The sequence below is a fragment of the Synchiropus splendidus genome, chromosome 3 (assembly GCF_027744825.2).
Source record: "Synchiropus splendidus isolate RoL2022-P1 chromosome 3, RoL_Sspl_1.0, whole genome shotgun sequence".
In the NCBI taxonomy this organism is placed as follows: domain Eukaryota; kingdom Metazoa; phylum Chordata; class Actinopteri; order Syngnathiformes; family Callionymidae; genus Synchiropus; species Synchiropus splendidus.
Genome location: NC_071336.1, coordinates 26119616 through 26136847, shown reverse-complemented (window position 1 = coordinate 26136847; position 17232 = coordinate 26119616). Strand labels below are relative to the sequence as shown.

The 17232-nt window shown below is 43.5% G+C and overlaps 1 protein-coding gene across 8 annotated transcripts in view; it reads left to right on the top strand.

The window, feature by feature from the left end:
* The window catches only part of LOC128755422 (partitioning defective 3 homolog), a 336729-nt gene that overhangs the window by 186350 nt on the left and 133147 nt on the right, over positions 1–17232 (top strand). For all 8 annotated transcript variants that reach the window (XM_053858871.1, XM_053858873.1, XM_053858870.1 and 5 more), the window contains 2 exons: positions 1851–1992; positions 15584–15770. In XM_053858871.1, the coding sequence (XP_053714846.1) occupies positions 1851–1992; positions 15584–15770 (329 nt within the window). The remainder of the gene's footprint in view (positions 1–1850; positions 1993–15583; positions 15771–17232) is intronic.

Below are 17232 nucleotides of genomic sequence, written 5' to 3'. Positions count from 1 at the left end.
CGCTTCATTACTCTTGTTGGTTTCTTCATTTGTTTACAGAAAACTCTCTGCCACCTAAACTACCTCATCCTGTTTTCCTGTCGCTGTTTTCTGCTCCTTTTGGCCCGGAGCCAGCGGAGTGTTGTGAGACATCAATATTAGCCGGGGCCTCCTGGATGTCGAGCATGCTTGAGCTACAGTGTTGAACTGAGCAGGACTATCTGAGTTATCATTCACCGACCCTGTGCAGGTCCATGCTGTCTGCCACAGAGCTGCCCACGGGCTGCTGTGTAGCATTGGAGGAAATAAGTCCAAGGCCCAAGCGTTTTACCTTAAGTCCCTACAGGTGGGTTTCATTGCCTTGATCTCCCACCGTCTTCAAGAAAGGCTCCAGATACCGGACTTTGAGACAAACCAGCTGTCAGGACTGACACGGGCACTGAGGCCTGAGTCGGCTCAATAACCAGCAGTGCGGTGCATCGAACAAACGGCAAGTGTCACTGGTCCGTTTACTGGGACTCATTGTTAGAGACAGCTGCCCGTCGGCGGGAGGGAAATCCATGGAGCTTTATCCGGCTCAAACACTGAGGAGCCGTTTCACACTGCTGAACCAGAGAGGAGAAGTTCAAACTGAGATGAACACCATGTGTCTGGAGTATTGACAGAATGGCACCAGGGAGGTTGTGTTACTTGGATGACCTTAATTTTTTTTTTTGCTAGATGCTGAGGCTCAATGGCATCAAGGGACAGCCTTTTAGGACCATTTATGAAATAATAAAGTCATTTTTAAATGACAATGAATTGGTATTAGGAGCTCGGACGGTAGAGGAAACTTGTAAATGGGATGGCAGTGGTACTGCCACTTGCTTAAATAATGTGTTTATATCAGTCATTTCCAAACTTTTCTGATACTACTTTTTTTCTCACGGTCTGAACCCTGCGGCTTATTCAATAATGCGGCTAAAATATGGATTTTTACAAGCAAAAGAGGGTCATGCTGCCAAGATACTGAGCCTTTTCACATCAAACCAATTATATCACAGATGTTTTATTTGCCTTAAAGCGCTCAAAATGCGCTGTTTTCACCTGCGTGTCTGCAGCTCCGCCAACAAAGCCGATCTCCTGCAGGACTGTGGTATCAGAACTTCAGACACGCAGGCGAAAACAGGGAATTTTGAGCGCTTTAATGTAAATAAAACATGTGTTGAGTTCATGATTTAAGTACAGAACATTGCCCAGTTTGTTTCATAAGTCAGTCTCGATGATGGAGCCCGTTTTCAAAAGCAGTTTAGAAGCTATCCTCAGGTATTTGTAAGCCGGGTGCACCACTGACCTTTCTACGGCGTAGACAGCACCAATGCAGCTACGGTTTAAGATCTATTTTCCTTCTCAAATTTAGTGGGTGAGGCTAATTTTCCAGTGAGCTCTATAGTGTGGAATTTACAGTAGTTGTCATTTGTAGCAGGAACTAGTAAATGGGATGGCAGCCATATTGCCTCTTGGGTAAACAGTGCATTTCTATCAGTCACTTCGAGACTAATCTGACACCACGTCGTGGAATTTGAGGCTCATATGGCTGATTGATAGACAGATGGACTCATCTGTCTGGATTCCATTCTTGGGTCCTGTTGGGCTTTAAACCAGGCGATGTATTGGGAATAGGTCATGTTTCGCTCTGTCCTTATGTCAAAGGATAGGTAGCAACTCTCCCAATAGTTTTCCTTGCTCCATCAAATGCAGTGCATTGTTTGCATCATGCACCGTGTCTAGACTTTGAAACCATTATTTATGATGTGAATAAAATTATATAAACACAATGGAATCTTCCCTGTTAATGTTCAAAACATATTTATTTTAAACTCTCCTTGCAGCATGCACCCAGCAGCCCTCCTGTCTCGGAGACTCCCGCCATCCAGCCGTCCGACAACCACGAGCGTCGGATCTCCCACTCGCTGTACGACAGCATTGAGAGCTTCAACAACATCACCACTCCTCGAGCCATGGGACGCATGGGTGAGTGACTTGAAAACCGTCTGTCAATGTCAGCAGACTTCCTAGAAATCTCCCTGTAATCACGTTATTGCTTGACCCGACTGAAAGTCTTTTTGACCTTGTAAACTGATTTCCGTTACCTGAAACCGTTCGTCATGCACACTGAAGCCTTCAATACGTCTGTCTTTTAATGCAGCGCAGTGTTCAAAGAGGTGCTACCTCAATATGCTAATATATTAGGGATTGCCATCATCCTCAATCACTCCTTCCTTCACTCATATCACTGCCGGTTTGAGTCGGTCAATGCCCAATCTACTCAGCTGACATCGGTGGGCTAAGAATTCAGCTCCTCACGTCGATTGAAATTGGCAATTCAATCTCCCAGCCGTCACCGCTGTCATCTCTACATCGACGGACCTTTCTCAAATGCAGACGCACTGACTCACGTTTCAACTGGGCCTGTCACGAACGACGGCATCTACGCAAATATCTGCACGTTCCCAAAACCTTTCACCTGCTTCTCGTTCTCGACCACAATCCGTTCCAGGCGGCCGTTCGAGAAGCGATTTGTTCGAAATCTGAATCGATTTTTCCCATTACAATGAATGGAAAAAGAAATAATGCGTTCCAAGCCTTAAAATAGTCTTTTGTAGGAGTGAATGTAGAGAGTCTGCTGCAGGTGCGCTGTTCCTCTATGTGTGTGGCCGCTGCATGTGGGAGGGGTTGCCGAGTTAGTGACGTCTCTCCAGAAGTGAAGAGGTGCCCGGTGCGTGTCCAGCTCTGAATGTGCGCTTCTGTGCAGTTTGGCTGTGACAAAGTCATAAACCAAGTCACGCTCTGTCCCAGACTCGCCTCGTCCCTGTCCCAGCTCCAGCCCACAACAGGACATCAAACCCTGGAGTGAGAGCGAGCACCTCCCCTGTGACACTCTACCACGGTCCAGAGCGGAGACAGGAAAGGTTTTACACCTCAATATGAAGAAAAAACAGACAGTAAATGTAGCTAACGGAACACGTCTGCATACAGAGGCTGCGTTATACACAATGACAAAGTGCCTTGTGGGTCAGCTGATCGGTCCGCGCATGTTATGTTTTTTCCGGCATTTTTCGGGGGCGTTCGAGTTCTGGATTTTCGTTTGAAATCCGAAGCAAAAAAATCTCAAAATTTTTGTTCGAATTCCGAGACGTTCGAATTCCAAGACGTTCGAAAACTAAGGCACCACTGTAGTTGATGTCTCTCAGTTATTCCTAAGCAAATGTGTTTAGCATACCCAACATACATCCACATTTATCATCAGGGAAATACTGTGGAGGAAAATACAGATGATAGAAACAATGTGACACTTGAATGACACATCACTGGTCACACATTCTATGAGCTCATCCTCGTGCGATGTAAATGTGTCCGGTCCTGATCTGGGGGTGTCAGGCTGACAGACAGCACTTAACCCATCTGCCACTTCATCAAAGAGAGGCTGTTATGGTTGGTCATGATTTGTCTCCGGTCCTCCTCTCCATCACCTCCTTCACACACTCCTGTTCCAAATGTTTGTGATCATAACCACTTGTATGTTTTCCATGTTCATCTTTAAGGCTACTGAAACAATTTTTCATACAATGTCGTCGTTTTAAACTCAACGCCTTTTGTTCAGTCGCACACATGCAATTGCACACACACACTCATATACACACACTAGACACACATGCATGTATCTCTCCAGAGTGGTGCCACTGATCAAAGAAGATCAGCAGCCATGTCAGAACCGTCTGACTGTTAATGAAACCTCCCGATCAATAGGGTTAACCGTGACACATTTCCCCTCCCTTCTCTTTTGTCTCGCCTTACACTGAACCCCCTTCCTCCGAATCCTAGACAGAATCTTCTTGGTTGGTGTTTTTTTGGATTTGTTTATTTATCTTTATGCTTTTTTTTTTTGTCTTTAAATTTTATTTTATTTTTTTTTAGATCCAAGAAAGCTTTCCAAAAACATCATAAGCGATCATAAGTGACATCTGTGAATGCACTGATGGAAAAAGTTGCTTGCGAGTGAAACTTCAAGGTCACATGCATTCATCCCATTGTGCATGGTGGCAATCAAATGAGTGGAAACATTTGAGGAACGGGGGCGGAGCAGGCGCCACGGGAGCAAGTTATTAAAACAGCAGCTCAGCTTAGATCTTTCCATCGGCTTCTCAGGTAGTGTGAAAATGTCAGTTTAGGCTTGCAGTGCATGCCCTTGTTAACCCAAGCATACTTGCCGTGACTGTTTGCCATCTTCTTTTTGCAAAGATAAAATTTGTTCTTAGGTAGTTTAGGAAGTTTATTTTGGTGTGAGACAGTCGTAGCATCTCCCACAAGCAATAAATAAAACAAAAACACTTTATCATGGTTAGATATCGGCAGGAAAAAGTAGCATGCACATTCAGTTCAATTCAGAAAAGTAGCAATATTTTAAAATGGACATCATCGATATCACATCTCACAGTTCACTTCCAGAGACCTTACGTATTTAAGAAACCTACCAAGGCAGCAATTTTGTAGCTGATCAGTCCTGGAAATGACGTGGGAAATGCCTGACAGGTTCAGTGTTCCCCTGCCTGTTTAGGTCAGTGTATTTTCCAAAGATCCCTGCTTCCATTTACACTGCAATCTACTGTTGTCATGAATCCTTTTAGCTATAAACGGAAACATCCTCCTGCAGTAGATATATAACCATTCTGGTACTCTTGAAGATCAACACTGGACCACTAATTTCTTGAGAGCAATGGAAGCAATTGAATCAGACAAAAGCACATTTTGTTTCCCTATTTTAAATAGCATAGACCCATTTACATACCAAAGGATATGCTAGCGCATTTTGGCAACAGAAGTAGCTGGTAGCTGCCGTTGTTTGTTTGAAAAATGTTCAGTGCAAATAATGACTGTTGCATCAATCTGTCTTGTTTATCAGACCAGCAATCCTTCACATCTGCCAGACTCTTCTCTTCTTTTGAATTTATTTTGGTTCACCCAAATCTGCAACTGTCTGCAGCACGGCTATTTCTTGTTAACTATTAGCCTGTACTATTTTATTGTGGCCGGAACCTGGCAGCTTATACAACGACGCGGCTAATATATGGATTTTTGGAGGGTAAAGAGCGTGATGCTGCCAAAATCTTGAGCTTTGTCACATCAAACTGATGAAGTCACAGGCGTTAAAGCGCTCAAAATGGGCTGCCGACAGAGCCGATCTCCTAGAGGACTGGACACGAGAAGCTGCCGCCGAGACCGACTGTGGTGTCGGAACTTCTGTGCTTTAATGTCAATATAAGACGTGAGGACTTCATGATTCAAGTTCAGAACATTGCCGAGTTTGTTTCATGAGTCAGATCCTCATGCGTTTTTAAGCCGGGGCTTATTGACCTGCGTGGCTTATGTATGAACAAGATCTGTTTTCCTTCTAAAATTTAGTGGTCTTATATTCTGGTGTGCTCAATAGTCTAGAAATTACGGTAACATTGTTTCACTGTAAATGCTGTAAAACTGCTTTTTAACTTCATGTAATAAAACGGAACAGTAAAACGCCACTGCACACTCCATAATATGTCAGAAAAATTACCTTAAAAACAAAAGGAGGCATAGAGAAATAAAGAGGCAATCACACATCACAAGTCAACGTTCTGAGTGAGCAGATACAGAAGAGAAAACTACCCACATCCGAGACTAGATCCGGGTCGCAGAGCCCCGAGAGTGTAGTCTATAGCCACAATTGAGTACAGCTACGCAGCAGATCCCATTGCACCAAACCAATGGCTGTTGTTGGTGCCTCCATGTAATGACCAACATCTGTAGCCATAAGCCTAAGAGCTGATGAGCGAAATTCTCTTGAAAATGACAAACATGAATGCAGTTGTTTGTTGTATATTCACATATAGTCACCTGTAAAATAATAGAAAGCTGTATGGCATGTCTTTAGGTCGACACAAATTGACAACATATTATTTATGCACTTGTTAAAAAATATCTGTAAATACATATAAAATGTATTTTTTCATATATAGTGGGGCACTGCAGTCTGGACAGGAAGTGCCCCCTTCTCTCTATTATTTCAGACGTATTGCTTGCTGTGTGAGATGTGACAGACGTAGTTGGAGGACAGATGCTGAGATGAGCTCCGCAAGGTCAGGAAGTACACAGCCGCTAGGCCTTGACTGACAGCTCATGCTAAATTACTGACTCATGAAGGCCAGACGTTACGTTGGGGACACAGGACCGTACGCGCGCGCCAGCTCTACCTGCACACTCAGATGCAATGCGATTATTCACAGAGGGTTAAGTTGTTTTAGTCGTAAAGCACAACTGAAAAGCCTTTTAACCAAATCGTGCGCCTCCTTCTGCTCCATTACACTTCCTGTGCTGCCATAAATGGAGCAATACACGGAGGTAAATGGAGTGGAATGGTAGACTTGAGGAATAAGACCTGACTTTGATTGTGAGTTATTGCAGATGGCAGTAAGTCAATATGGTGAAATAGTAAACTCTATATTGCTGCCAACCTATTTCTGTTATTGTCGTGTGTTTTATATTCTGGAGAAAACAGCAAATACCTGGCCTGTCTCTTATCTCTCAGCCGAGAATCGATCTGAAACCGGACTGTCTCTTCGACTCTCGCTCTTCGACTCTCTCCTGTCACAGTCCTCTTCCCGCTTTTCTCTGTAGCAGATAGATTTTCTTCTTTGCTTGATTGAATTAATTATAGGAAATAAAAACACCATGGCAACAGGAAGTTAAAAAGCACCGAACAACAGTCGACACAGGTGCCGGTAAGCTGGTGTCATGCTGTCACACTCGCTGCACTGAAGCCTGATCTGTCCTGCCTGGTGTGTGTTAGCAAGTGTGTGCATCTGTGAGCACACTGTTTCAGATAATCAATAGTCAGAAGTAATCCCATTCCCCGTCTGCCTCACTAAACCAGGCGATGCTGTGATATTGTCAGCTTTTGCTTCACACCCTGCATCGCGCCGCCGTGGCCACAGGCTGAATCCACAGCTCGCGGAAGATGAACACACCAGTGTGCTGCCTGTGCTGCTTGTATTAAATGAGTTTCTGCTACTTTTCATTCCCTGCTTTAGTTTCAGAGCCAACGTAGCCTTTTCTGTGGAAAAGAGGGCAGAAACAGCGGCAATGCGGCTCCGAACAAAGGCTCAAAAGGCAGGGGGGGAAGTTACAACACACTTACAGTCAGTGCTTGACGCACACTTTTAGAATCACACCCGGCTTCCACATCCGCTCGCTGTAATTGAAAATAGCTTCTGGGTGCCAGGTTCACATGCTGCGGTGAAAATTAAGGCCCACAGATGGACACTGTGGAGGGGACTGATTGGCTGAGTGCCCGAGCTCCCGTTCTGAGTGAAGAGGTAGCATGCAGAAACACAAGGACAAGCCTTTTTTTTTTCCAGGAGATGATGGAAGATTGGGGGAGAAGTAGTCAGTCTTTCTCTGCAACATTCAAGAGCACAACATTAAACAAAGGTCATGGAAAGCAAATGATTCTCTTTCTGTCTGTTTCATCATCAAATACTTCCCAAGCTAGTTTCAAACTCTGACAAAAGAAATGTTTTCGATTGACAAACACTTCACACATTTCAGTATTGTGCCCTGATATGTGAAAATATCTTTAGTGATTCATTCTAGCCAGCAGTATATGCAACATTTAGTCTGCTTACTAGATGATTGTGGAATTATTATGATTTCCTGTCAGCAACATAAATCAAATTTTCTTTGTGATATGTCAACAAAAATAGTGGCATACTCTGCAGACCTTTATAGGAAAGCATGGTGGCTTCCATTTCAACGTAATGTTTGTTGAAAATTGCCATTTTTAACACGGATCTGCGACACAATGCCTTAGTTCTGGTCACATCCGCATTCAACGGCATCCTCCCAGAACTTCTCCAGATCCGCTAAGAGTGCCAGACTTCCTCTGCAGATGGACTTCCTGTTTAAAGTAGTGTGAGAAGGTGAGGAAATGGTATTTCAAATCACAGAAAATCAGTGGCGTCTCGCCCCAAGATGTTCTTCAGGCTGTGTGTCGAGATCCTTATGCACCAAACCTCCTGCTTCAAGAACAGTTTTGTTTGTCTCAGTACACTGTAATGAAGTATTTAATGTCTTTAGTTAGCTGCCGTATGAAAGTATGGCAGGGTAAATTCAGTGTATCTTAACGTCAACTGGAGGACTCAAAATAAATTTAAATTCTGAAAAATAGCGACATTTCAGATGACAAAAACTAACTCCTTTTCAAGACTTCACTTTACCTCAACTTTAAAGTACAAACTCGACAAATATCTACTGTTCATTTCAACATCTTTTCGACAGATATGAAATTACATAGCTGGTTTTCAAAGTGATTTTAAATAGATTAGTCACTGAACCGATAAGTCATGATAATTTTACATGCTAACATGAGGCGGCACACCGGGTATACACCCTCACCCTTCAACTCTTCCTGCCTAAAAAGCCCTCTATTTTACGGTCCACTCGACCGGGTATTTCAAACCCAGCAGACATTCTCAGGCATCAGTGTTGGAGATGAGGCGAAGTGACCTCCTTTAACCCGCTGCCCAGACAGCTTGAGAGTGCTATTAACATGCCTCACTGGGAAACGACAGTCATATAAATGGTGTGACCCGGGATATCTCACTTTTTGCTTCAATGTGGTCAAGGAGGCTAGAAAAGCTGCAGTGGCATCGATTCAAAGGGAAAGAAAGGAGGCTGAAATCACTTAATCTGTCTCTCAGTTGCACAATTAGATCAAGATGTTGAGAGGAAGAACAAAGAAGTCGCCCTCACACTCGAATATGTCACGAGTTCAGTGTCTTACTAAATGACTGTTATTACAACCTTGCTATTAATGGAGGCTTCCCCCAAATCTGAAGTCCAACAAGACTTGGTGTTATTCAAAACTGAAACTGCTGCGTCATAAATACAATGTTGTTGAAGTGATATCACAGGGGGAAAAAGCAGCCAGGCCACAACAGGTGCCGCTAAATTACTGTACTCTGGCACAATTACATATCTGTGTATATTTAAGTTGCAGTGAAGCATGAACATGACTGATATTAATGGCCACGCACAGGTGGTTTCACTTACTTTGTCTAATTAAACCTCCTCAGAGGGAAATACCATTTGGCTGACGCTGTTCCCACGACTGAATTATTCTTATTAATTCATGGTGGCCACAGACTGTATGTGATCTGTACCTCGCTCAAGACTTGGTCTGTGTGGAAATGAAACGTGTATGTATGTATCATCAGTGGCCTTTAAGAGTATTCTACACGTATAAGTTATGGGACTGGAAAATTCAAGTGGTTTCGTATTGCCGTGTCATATAGTGTAATGGCAGAATTCCAATAGATGAAATGGAAGTTCAGACTTATGTTGGGTAGAAACCAGTGCCGGGAGAAGCCCTGTGGTGAAGGAGCAATGATCTGCGTTGAAGCTTGGCACTTGATGTTGAGAACTAGGATCTATTTCATTGGCAAAAAGATGCAGTGAATATGGAGAATTCTCTCACAGTCAGTTACCACTCAACTTCATTGATCCTCTTACAATAGAGGTCACTTGTCAAACAGCTTTGTTTGTGTCACACTTAGTTTCCACCAAACAAAAAGTACATGTTGTTGAACTAAATTTGCGGTCCATGTCGTGAAAGTTCTGGAGCACAACTGCATTTTTTACAATTTTATTAGAACAATGCCAACAGTCATATGATGCGGACGACTATCACTGTAAAATGTGTTCCTTAAATTGTGCTCTACAGTGCCCCATTAGCCGATCTCCACACAACAGCGGACCCAGCAGGGAATTAGGCAAATCTCAGAACACCAACAGTATATAATGTAAAATTGTGCCTGGAAAGGCACTGGACACACCTCAGTGGCACAAGGACTTTATGGACAGCCCTCTAACCACTACCCATAATGCACCAGTGAAAGTGCAAGCCCACCCACGGCCGTATCTCAGTTGTTGCTAAAGCTGCTTTTTTACAAACTACATCAATCCTGGGAATATGCTACTGCTGGTATTAAGTCATTTTACAGGCTATATTTGGAAAGTAGCCTCCACAACAAGCTACAGATCTAAGGATCGATACAGTATGTTAGTGGCAAAGAAGAACAATAACTAATACAGCTTTCAAACCTGTAACTCCATAGCAGAGATGCACGCAGGTCATGTTTTGTTCTCAGTCGTAAGTCCAACTCAAGTTCTTTGTTTGTAACAAGTATTCTATGATTTACAGCCAGTGTACAGCTTACCTAAACCATCAAGACTAAATATTATATTTAAAATTACAATTACAATTTACATACTATATGGAAAAAGTCACGCCTCATGTCAGAGTTAAGTGTAACTCGAGTGTGAGCCGCCGACTCAAATGTGCATTTCTGCTACGCAGTAAAAAAAACAACACGAAACAGCTGTTTCACTAACACATTGTTTTGCGCCCACAGATGTTTTGCTGTGAACTGCGGTGTGTTCTTGTGAATCTCACTGTTGTTGGAAACATTCAGTCCTTGAGTTTACGTTGAGTATTTCCACTATTGAGTTGTCCAGTCATGATATACATGACCCTGTAGCCAAACTCTTCACTGTATTGGTCCACTCCAAATGGCATCTTCAATCTAAAAAAAACCCCAACCACAAGAATATTTTTTTTCTGGAATCACGTCGTCAAGTGAGTTCTTTTAATGTTCTGATCAATGGCATTGACAAGGAATTCCCACATGGAACATGATGGAACGCTCCGAGGAAAAATGTCAGTGGCTTTGGTTTCCAATAGCATGTACTTAGGGTGATTACCTGCTGCTGTCCATGTATGCGTCTGATAGCCACGGCGGCATGGATCAACTAATGATCCCTCCATCATTCCGATCAATAGGCCAAAGTGTCAGAGAAGGAGACGGCGAATGAGGGGCGAGGGAAGAAAGTATAAGTGTGTGTGATGGACAGCGATGGCTGAAAGTGTGTGAAGGAAAGAAGACGGAGTGGGTCTATTAGTACGACCTCTCACCTTACAGCTCAATGTTTCAGCGGACCCGGCTTGGTCTGAAGGCACGGAAGGGAGAGAGTGAGGCGCTGATCTATTTGAAAGGATGCAGCCAGGTGGCCTATCGAGCAGGGGAGCTCATCTGTCTCTGTCCGCCGCTCCTGCCAGGGGGAGGAAGTACATCTCTGCCTCAATAACATGGAATAGCTTCCACACACTGAGCATGGCTGGCCAGGAGCCTCCATCGCTAGCCTCGGAAATATGAGCCTTTCACCCGTCTTGATTGTGCACTTGCCAGCGAATTCCCTGCTGCATGCAGCATGAATCACAAGCTCTTTAACAAAACCCAAATTGTTGATTTGGGAAATAACCTGCCTCTGTAAACCATTATTCATAACTGGAATAATGTTTATCCCCGGGTGACCTTATGTGCGGGTGTTTGCTTCCAGCAGCTGGTCCGCCCGCGGTGCTTTACATTTCCTTCGTGAAAGGTTCTATTGTTTTAAAAATGGCAGAGGTCATTGCAGTTTGACTCGGATTTATGCCGAGGTTTTGAACTTCTTGTAAGCCGCAATTACCTTCAAATGTCTGCGCATCGTCTGCTTGAGCTGTGATATTAGCCGGCGTCAAATGTGCATACAGGCTCCGATGATGAGGAAAATAAAGCAGGCTATTACTCGCTGTGTTTTCTGAAAATACCGAAAAATATCTATTGAATAACTGTGTTGCCTCTGTTACATTGTGCTGGTAACTTACTAATGGTGCCTTTCTGATGCTAATCATTCACTCAGCGACGAGTTCTGAGGTTCAATGGGGGTGTGCAACAGAAAGATGTGAATGAGGATGGACGTTAAAAATAAATACCTAAAAACAACTCCACCACCAGGACATCCAAGGACAGCGGCTGTCGTGATCCCTTAAGTTCCGTCCTTTGCTACTTTAAATGCACCTCAACATGCCTTCAACTTTAGTTTTAGCATTTCATTGGACATTCGGTGAGGTTGTTGCCTTTTGTCTGAGATTTTTAATCTTATGATGCTTCCACTCTACAGGCCCAAATGGACCCAGGTCCATTCTGTGCCCCTTCACAGCTCCTCACTCACTGCTCTCAGGGCTGTATCCCATTTTTCTACCACATTTTTGGGGGAAGTGGTATGCGTGACTGGTTGTATATGATCTAAGAGGCATGTCACCGAAATCCTCCAAGTGATGTTATGGCCCCGTCTTGTTTTCCTCTTGTCCCTCTTTGTCTTTCACAGAAGACGATGTCATCATCAGCTTCCAAATAACACCTTTCACAGGGTGCAGAGATTGAACTGCCGACAGTTCAGTGAAAAGCATATTGTTTACTTGACAGATTAAGTAAGCGGACCTTATGTTGGAGAAGTCGCTGACTAAATCCTCTCTGCATGCTGACTTGAGTCGAGGGATGAGGGCTGGTTTGTTTGTGTCCACAGCTCAAATTTTAGAGCAAAACTCAGTCAAAAAGCAGAACTCTGTTTCTAGTCGTGTCCTGCCAACCTGCGCCTGTAATGTGGATGCCCTATACGACCCTCCTCAGCTTGAAAAGGGTGCACCAGCTCAGGAATGCCTGGGTCTTGTACCCCCTCGTTGATGGATTTGCAGATGAACGCACATTGTATTTGTCTATCAGGGTGTGTAGGGAGTTCGGCCATGTGGAGAAGGTCTTAGCAGTGTCCCCTGGGGGATGCAATAAATAGATATACTAACTATATGTGCACAAGTTTTGTCCCTCCATACCATGGTGAGCGAGGTCATACAATCTTACCAGAATACAGGCATCTACAGTCAACACAAGGGAGAAAACATTTGCACTAACATGTAGCGTATTTGTTTTGCTTGGAAAAAATGGGAGCGATTTTAAGACAAAGTGTGAAAGAGCAAGGTTTTACAACCTATTTTCCAGAGCTTACCAATGGTCATGAGGTCAGGGACATTTTTGTCGTTCTTTTTGTGGAGGTCTGAGACCCCTCCCTTGCTTGAATAACCCAGTACCTTATGCAACAATGTCCTTACCACGCAACACGAGGATTACATCTTATTCACTAATATTAAAGAAACCACTGCTGCAGTGAATAAATCCATCACTTGAACTGACCAAGCTGTGCCTGCCACAGCGCAGCCCCTTCACACCGTGGGTAAACTTAATTTCCCACAGTTTCTTGTGGAGCTGCCCAAATGAGAAATTACCTCCATTCCACCTGCGCGGTGTTGGCAGCCATTTTTACTGATCTGAATATGCATGTTGTAGACAAACGCAGGAAGCTTCCAGGAGAATCAATTAACACGTGTGTGGTGTTCTAACACACCAAGTTAAGCCGCTTGCCTCGGAAATGCCTTTAATTTATGAATAAAACATTTTTTTTTTCACAGTTTGGAAGCAATCTAACGCTGCATTGGAAAGGCTTTTGGGTCATGTATTCACGCAAGCTGTAATAAATCATTCACATCCCACTGATAAGACTCCTGACATGCACTTCGCTGCCTAACTTTCGCTGCACTCTGGGGGACCTGTTTGAAAGCCAGCAGAATCCTGACCTCTTCATACCAGTGTTTTATCTTTAGCCTTTTGTTTCTGCATAAATAAGCAAAGCGCTACACGTCATGGCTCAGTTGATTACACCACAAATCGAAGCAAATGGCTCTTCGATTCACATGCTGGGATCCAGCCAGCGTAAATATTGCTGTCTGCTGCTTGTGATTGCTCACAATTGTATTTAAGCGGTGACATTAGTCATAATGTCTCGCTGATAACGAAGCACAAGTGCTCGTTGGTCTGATTATAATCGGTTGTTTGGCGCCACTCAACACCCTCACTTGGGCTTTTACTTTTTTTATTTTCTTTTCCATAGCATACTGATAACTAAGTGAAGACTTTGCAAGCATTTCCTCAGGATCTGTACTGACTCTGGATGTTCATTTTGTGGTTGTGAATTCCATCCCACTCTCCTTCCCAGAGGTCATGCGACACTAGAGTGGCACTCAGAGGACCCAGACCTCCGCCAAGCAGCTCATCCCCTTCACTTTTCCGTCTAACTATTTGAACTACATGTATCCCATCTATATAAGCCGCTACATTTTTTAAACATTTGACATGCCATTAATAGTCAAAAGAGTGGATTACAACAGCAAGTGTTGGCAAGTGCTGATGGACTCATGAGGCTTCGTGAAACAGCGTCCTAAATGTTCTGCACTCACTCGATGGAAATCGCTGCTCTAAAATCTTTGGGTTTAGACAACCATTTCTATGAAACCTCACATGAACCTCACAAGCTCTGAAAGTGAGGTCACTGTTTCACGAAGCCTCATCAGCCCATCACTACTTGCAAGAGTCACAAATTCTTTATAGATTTATGGATCCAGATGGTCATTCAGCGTTACCTGATTTTTTTCTTCAAAAGTCTCTCACAGTAAAATTCAACTCCTAAAATTAAGTGTTAGGACAAGTACAATTGGAGGAAGAGAATCCCGGGACATGATTGACAGGTTTCACCTCATTTTTGGCTGTAGAATGTCCCTGTATCCCAGCAGAAGGTTGAGTGGAGGTTTCTTAGGAGGGGAACGTCTGAGTCCTGTTGCTCACATTGCAGCCTCTGCAGCCGGGCGTTGGATAACCAAAAGAAAATGGATGAGTTCGACTTCTTTCAACTGCTTTCACTACCATTCACGACCCCATTCATTTCAGTTGAACAGAATCAAGATGGAATTATTCTGTTCAAATAATGCAATGACCTGTGTGGTTGGTTCCCTTGGTTTCCAGACTCGAAGCTGCAATAAAGGTCTGTTTGCATGGACATGGGAACAAGTGTGGTGCAGTTATTTTGCTACAGAAAACACTTGATAATTGCACCTGAATATGATGATCCAAACCACTTGGTTTTTGAGCATGTGCTAATCTCTTATACTGCAACAGTTGTGAAACTGCCACTTCTCGTGGCGTTCAACAAGCCCTCTCCTGACCTTCTCCTGGAACCCCGGCAGAACATTCCCCATTGACTTTGACTCACGAGGAAAAGAAAAGGAGCGATTGAAAGAAGTCCTCAGCAGGGAGGGTCAGCCAGTGCAGAATACAGATCAGTTCTTCTGCACATCTTTGTCCTTTGCCAAGAGTCAAGGAGAATGTATAAACCGATTTCAGCCCAACAACTTTGAGCTGGTTAAAGTGGCATGAGTTAGAGCGGCGGCACGTAAACAGACCGTTTCAGTTTGTTTTAATGAAAACCGCGCTTCTATTTACAAGGAAATGTCTTTGCCGAAGAGTCTTTGTTTTAATTCAATACAGCGAAATTGCACCTGATAAAAATCCTTCATTTATCGGAAATGTGTCGACGCCCTTCAGGCATGTCCTGGCTCAAAAATTCCAATTAATCTTAGCCAAAGTTATCTCTCAGCACAATATTCTCTTGGCAATTATTAAAGCAAGATAAAAATGTTTACACAATCGTGTCTGCGGAGGCAATTGTGTGCAGGGCTCTGACTTTGCGAAGCAACGCAATCTGAATATTTCATGATTGAATGCAGTTTATTTATTTTATTACTGACGCCTTTCTGTGTCCGTAACAGGCAACTACCAGCTGTCTCCGACCGTAAACATGCCCCAGGACGACATAGTGATGATCGAGGACGACAGGCCGGTGCTGCTCCCGGCAAATATCTCCGACCAGTCGTCGTCTAGTTCCCACGATGACATGGGGTTTGTTGGGGAGAATCCAATGCACTGGATTCATGAACTGCCCAACCAGAATGAATGGTAAGTGGACTCCAATTTTCTTGTTTTAGGGACCATGTCTGAGAGGAGTCTATGTGCTTGTCAACTTGCTCATAACTCTCTGACTCATCTTCGTCTTTTGACCTGTCCAATCTGGAGTTGCAACTGCAACTCAACTTCCTGAATCTTGACCCGCGTTGTGGCTCTACCACATGAATCCTATTCATATCCCGCATCCTTGACATCATGTTCTTGAAATTTTAGTCATACACAGGGACAGAGATTCAAACTCTGGAACTTCATGGCTTACATTGGGAGAGTCAGTGTTAAGGGCTCCACAAACCTTGCAGGTTGCTTCATATTTGCATTAGTCCTCTCACTAGTCCAGTCACTAGTCACCAGTTTCTCTCCCCTGATGCACACACATAGTAATACAAAGTGTCTGTCTTCCTGTCAACTTTTATTCTTGTCCTTCATTGGTGTGTCTCCCTCCAATGAAGGACAACAGTTTCAACTTCTTCGTGATCTTGCCCTAACAGTCAAGGGTATAATTTTACCGATGTCCACTAATGGCATTTCGTACAATTCAATTACTTTTTTCAAAATACCACAATTTTTCATCGCTTTGTTCGACCCAACATGGCAACCTGTCATCAACCTGTCAAGAAAAGGCTGAGAAGATTTTTGCCAGCCCATGATAAAGGTCAGAGGCTGGTGGAAAATGAGGAGAAAAACTCAGAAAAACTTGAAGTACTTCAGGACAATAAAAGTATTTAAAAAAAAAAGAAGTTTAGCCATACACCATAATTGTGTGTCACACTTAAAGTAATTGCTACAATTATCTTTGACATTTGACAAGCGATTGCGATGCACAGGAAATATAGGAGACGCAGGCGTCTAATCATGTACGAATTCCTGCCTGAGTGATTCTGTCAGGAAGTGCTATTATGTACATTTGTTGTATTTTTATTTCCTTTCTCAGTGGAGAATGTTCTGGCCTGGTTGCATCAATTATATAAAACGATTCAAAGGCGAATTTAGTGTCTTGTTTAATGGCCGGCAAATTTCCAAATTTACCCTTAACTTTTGAAGAAGAAGAACCACGACGTAGTCATCGAAAAGTATCTGGAATGTAAAGAGCATCTGTAGTGTCTCACATATGGTAAAGGAACAAGATTCCGACTTCAAGTCTCCACAGGGTGGTTGGACTCTCCATTTTAGACTCTGCAAAGAGATTTGTCATCCAGGAGAGACTCAGTGGTGAAGTCAGAAGCCAGTTCAGGTGACTCAGGCAACAGTTTAGGATGCCTCCTGGACACCTCCTTGGTGAGGTGTTTCAGGTATGTTTAACTATGAGGAGGCCTTGGTGCAGACCCAGGACATTTTGAGAAATTATTAGCCATTTTATACTGTACCAGTTGTGTGAGGTGAGAGTCACAGTGATAGAATTTTTTGAAAACCTGGTTCTAGAACGGACGGAGAGGACTGTGAAGTTATGAGAAAC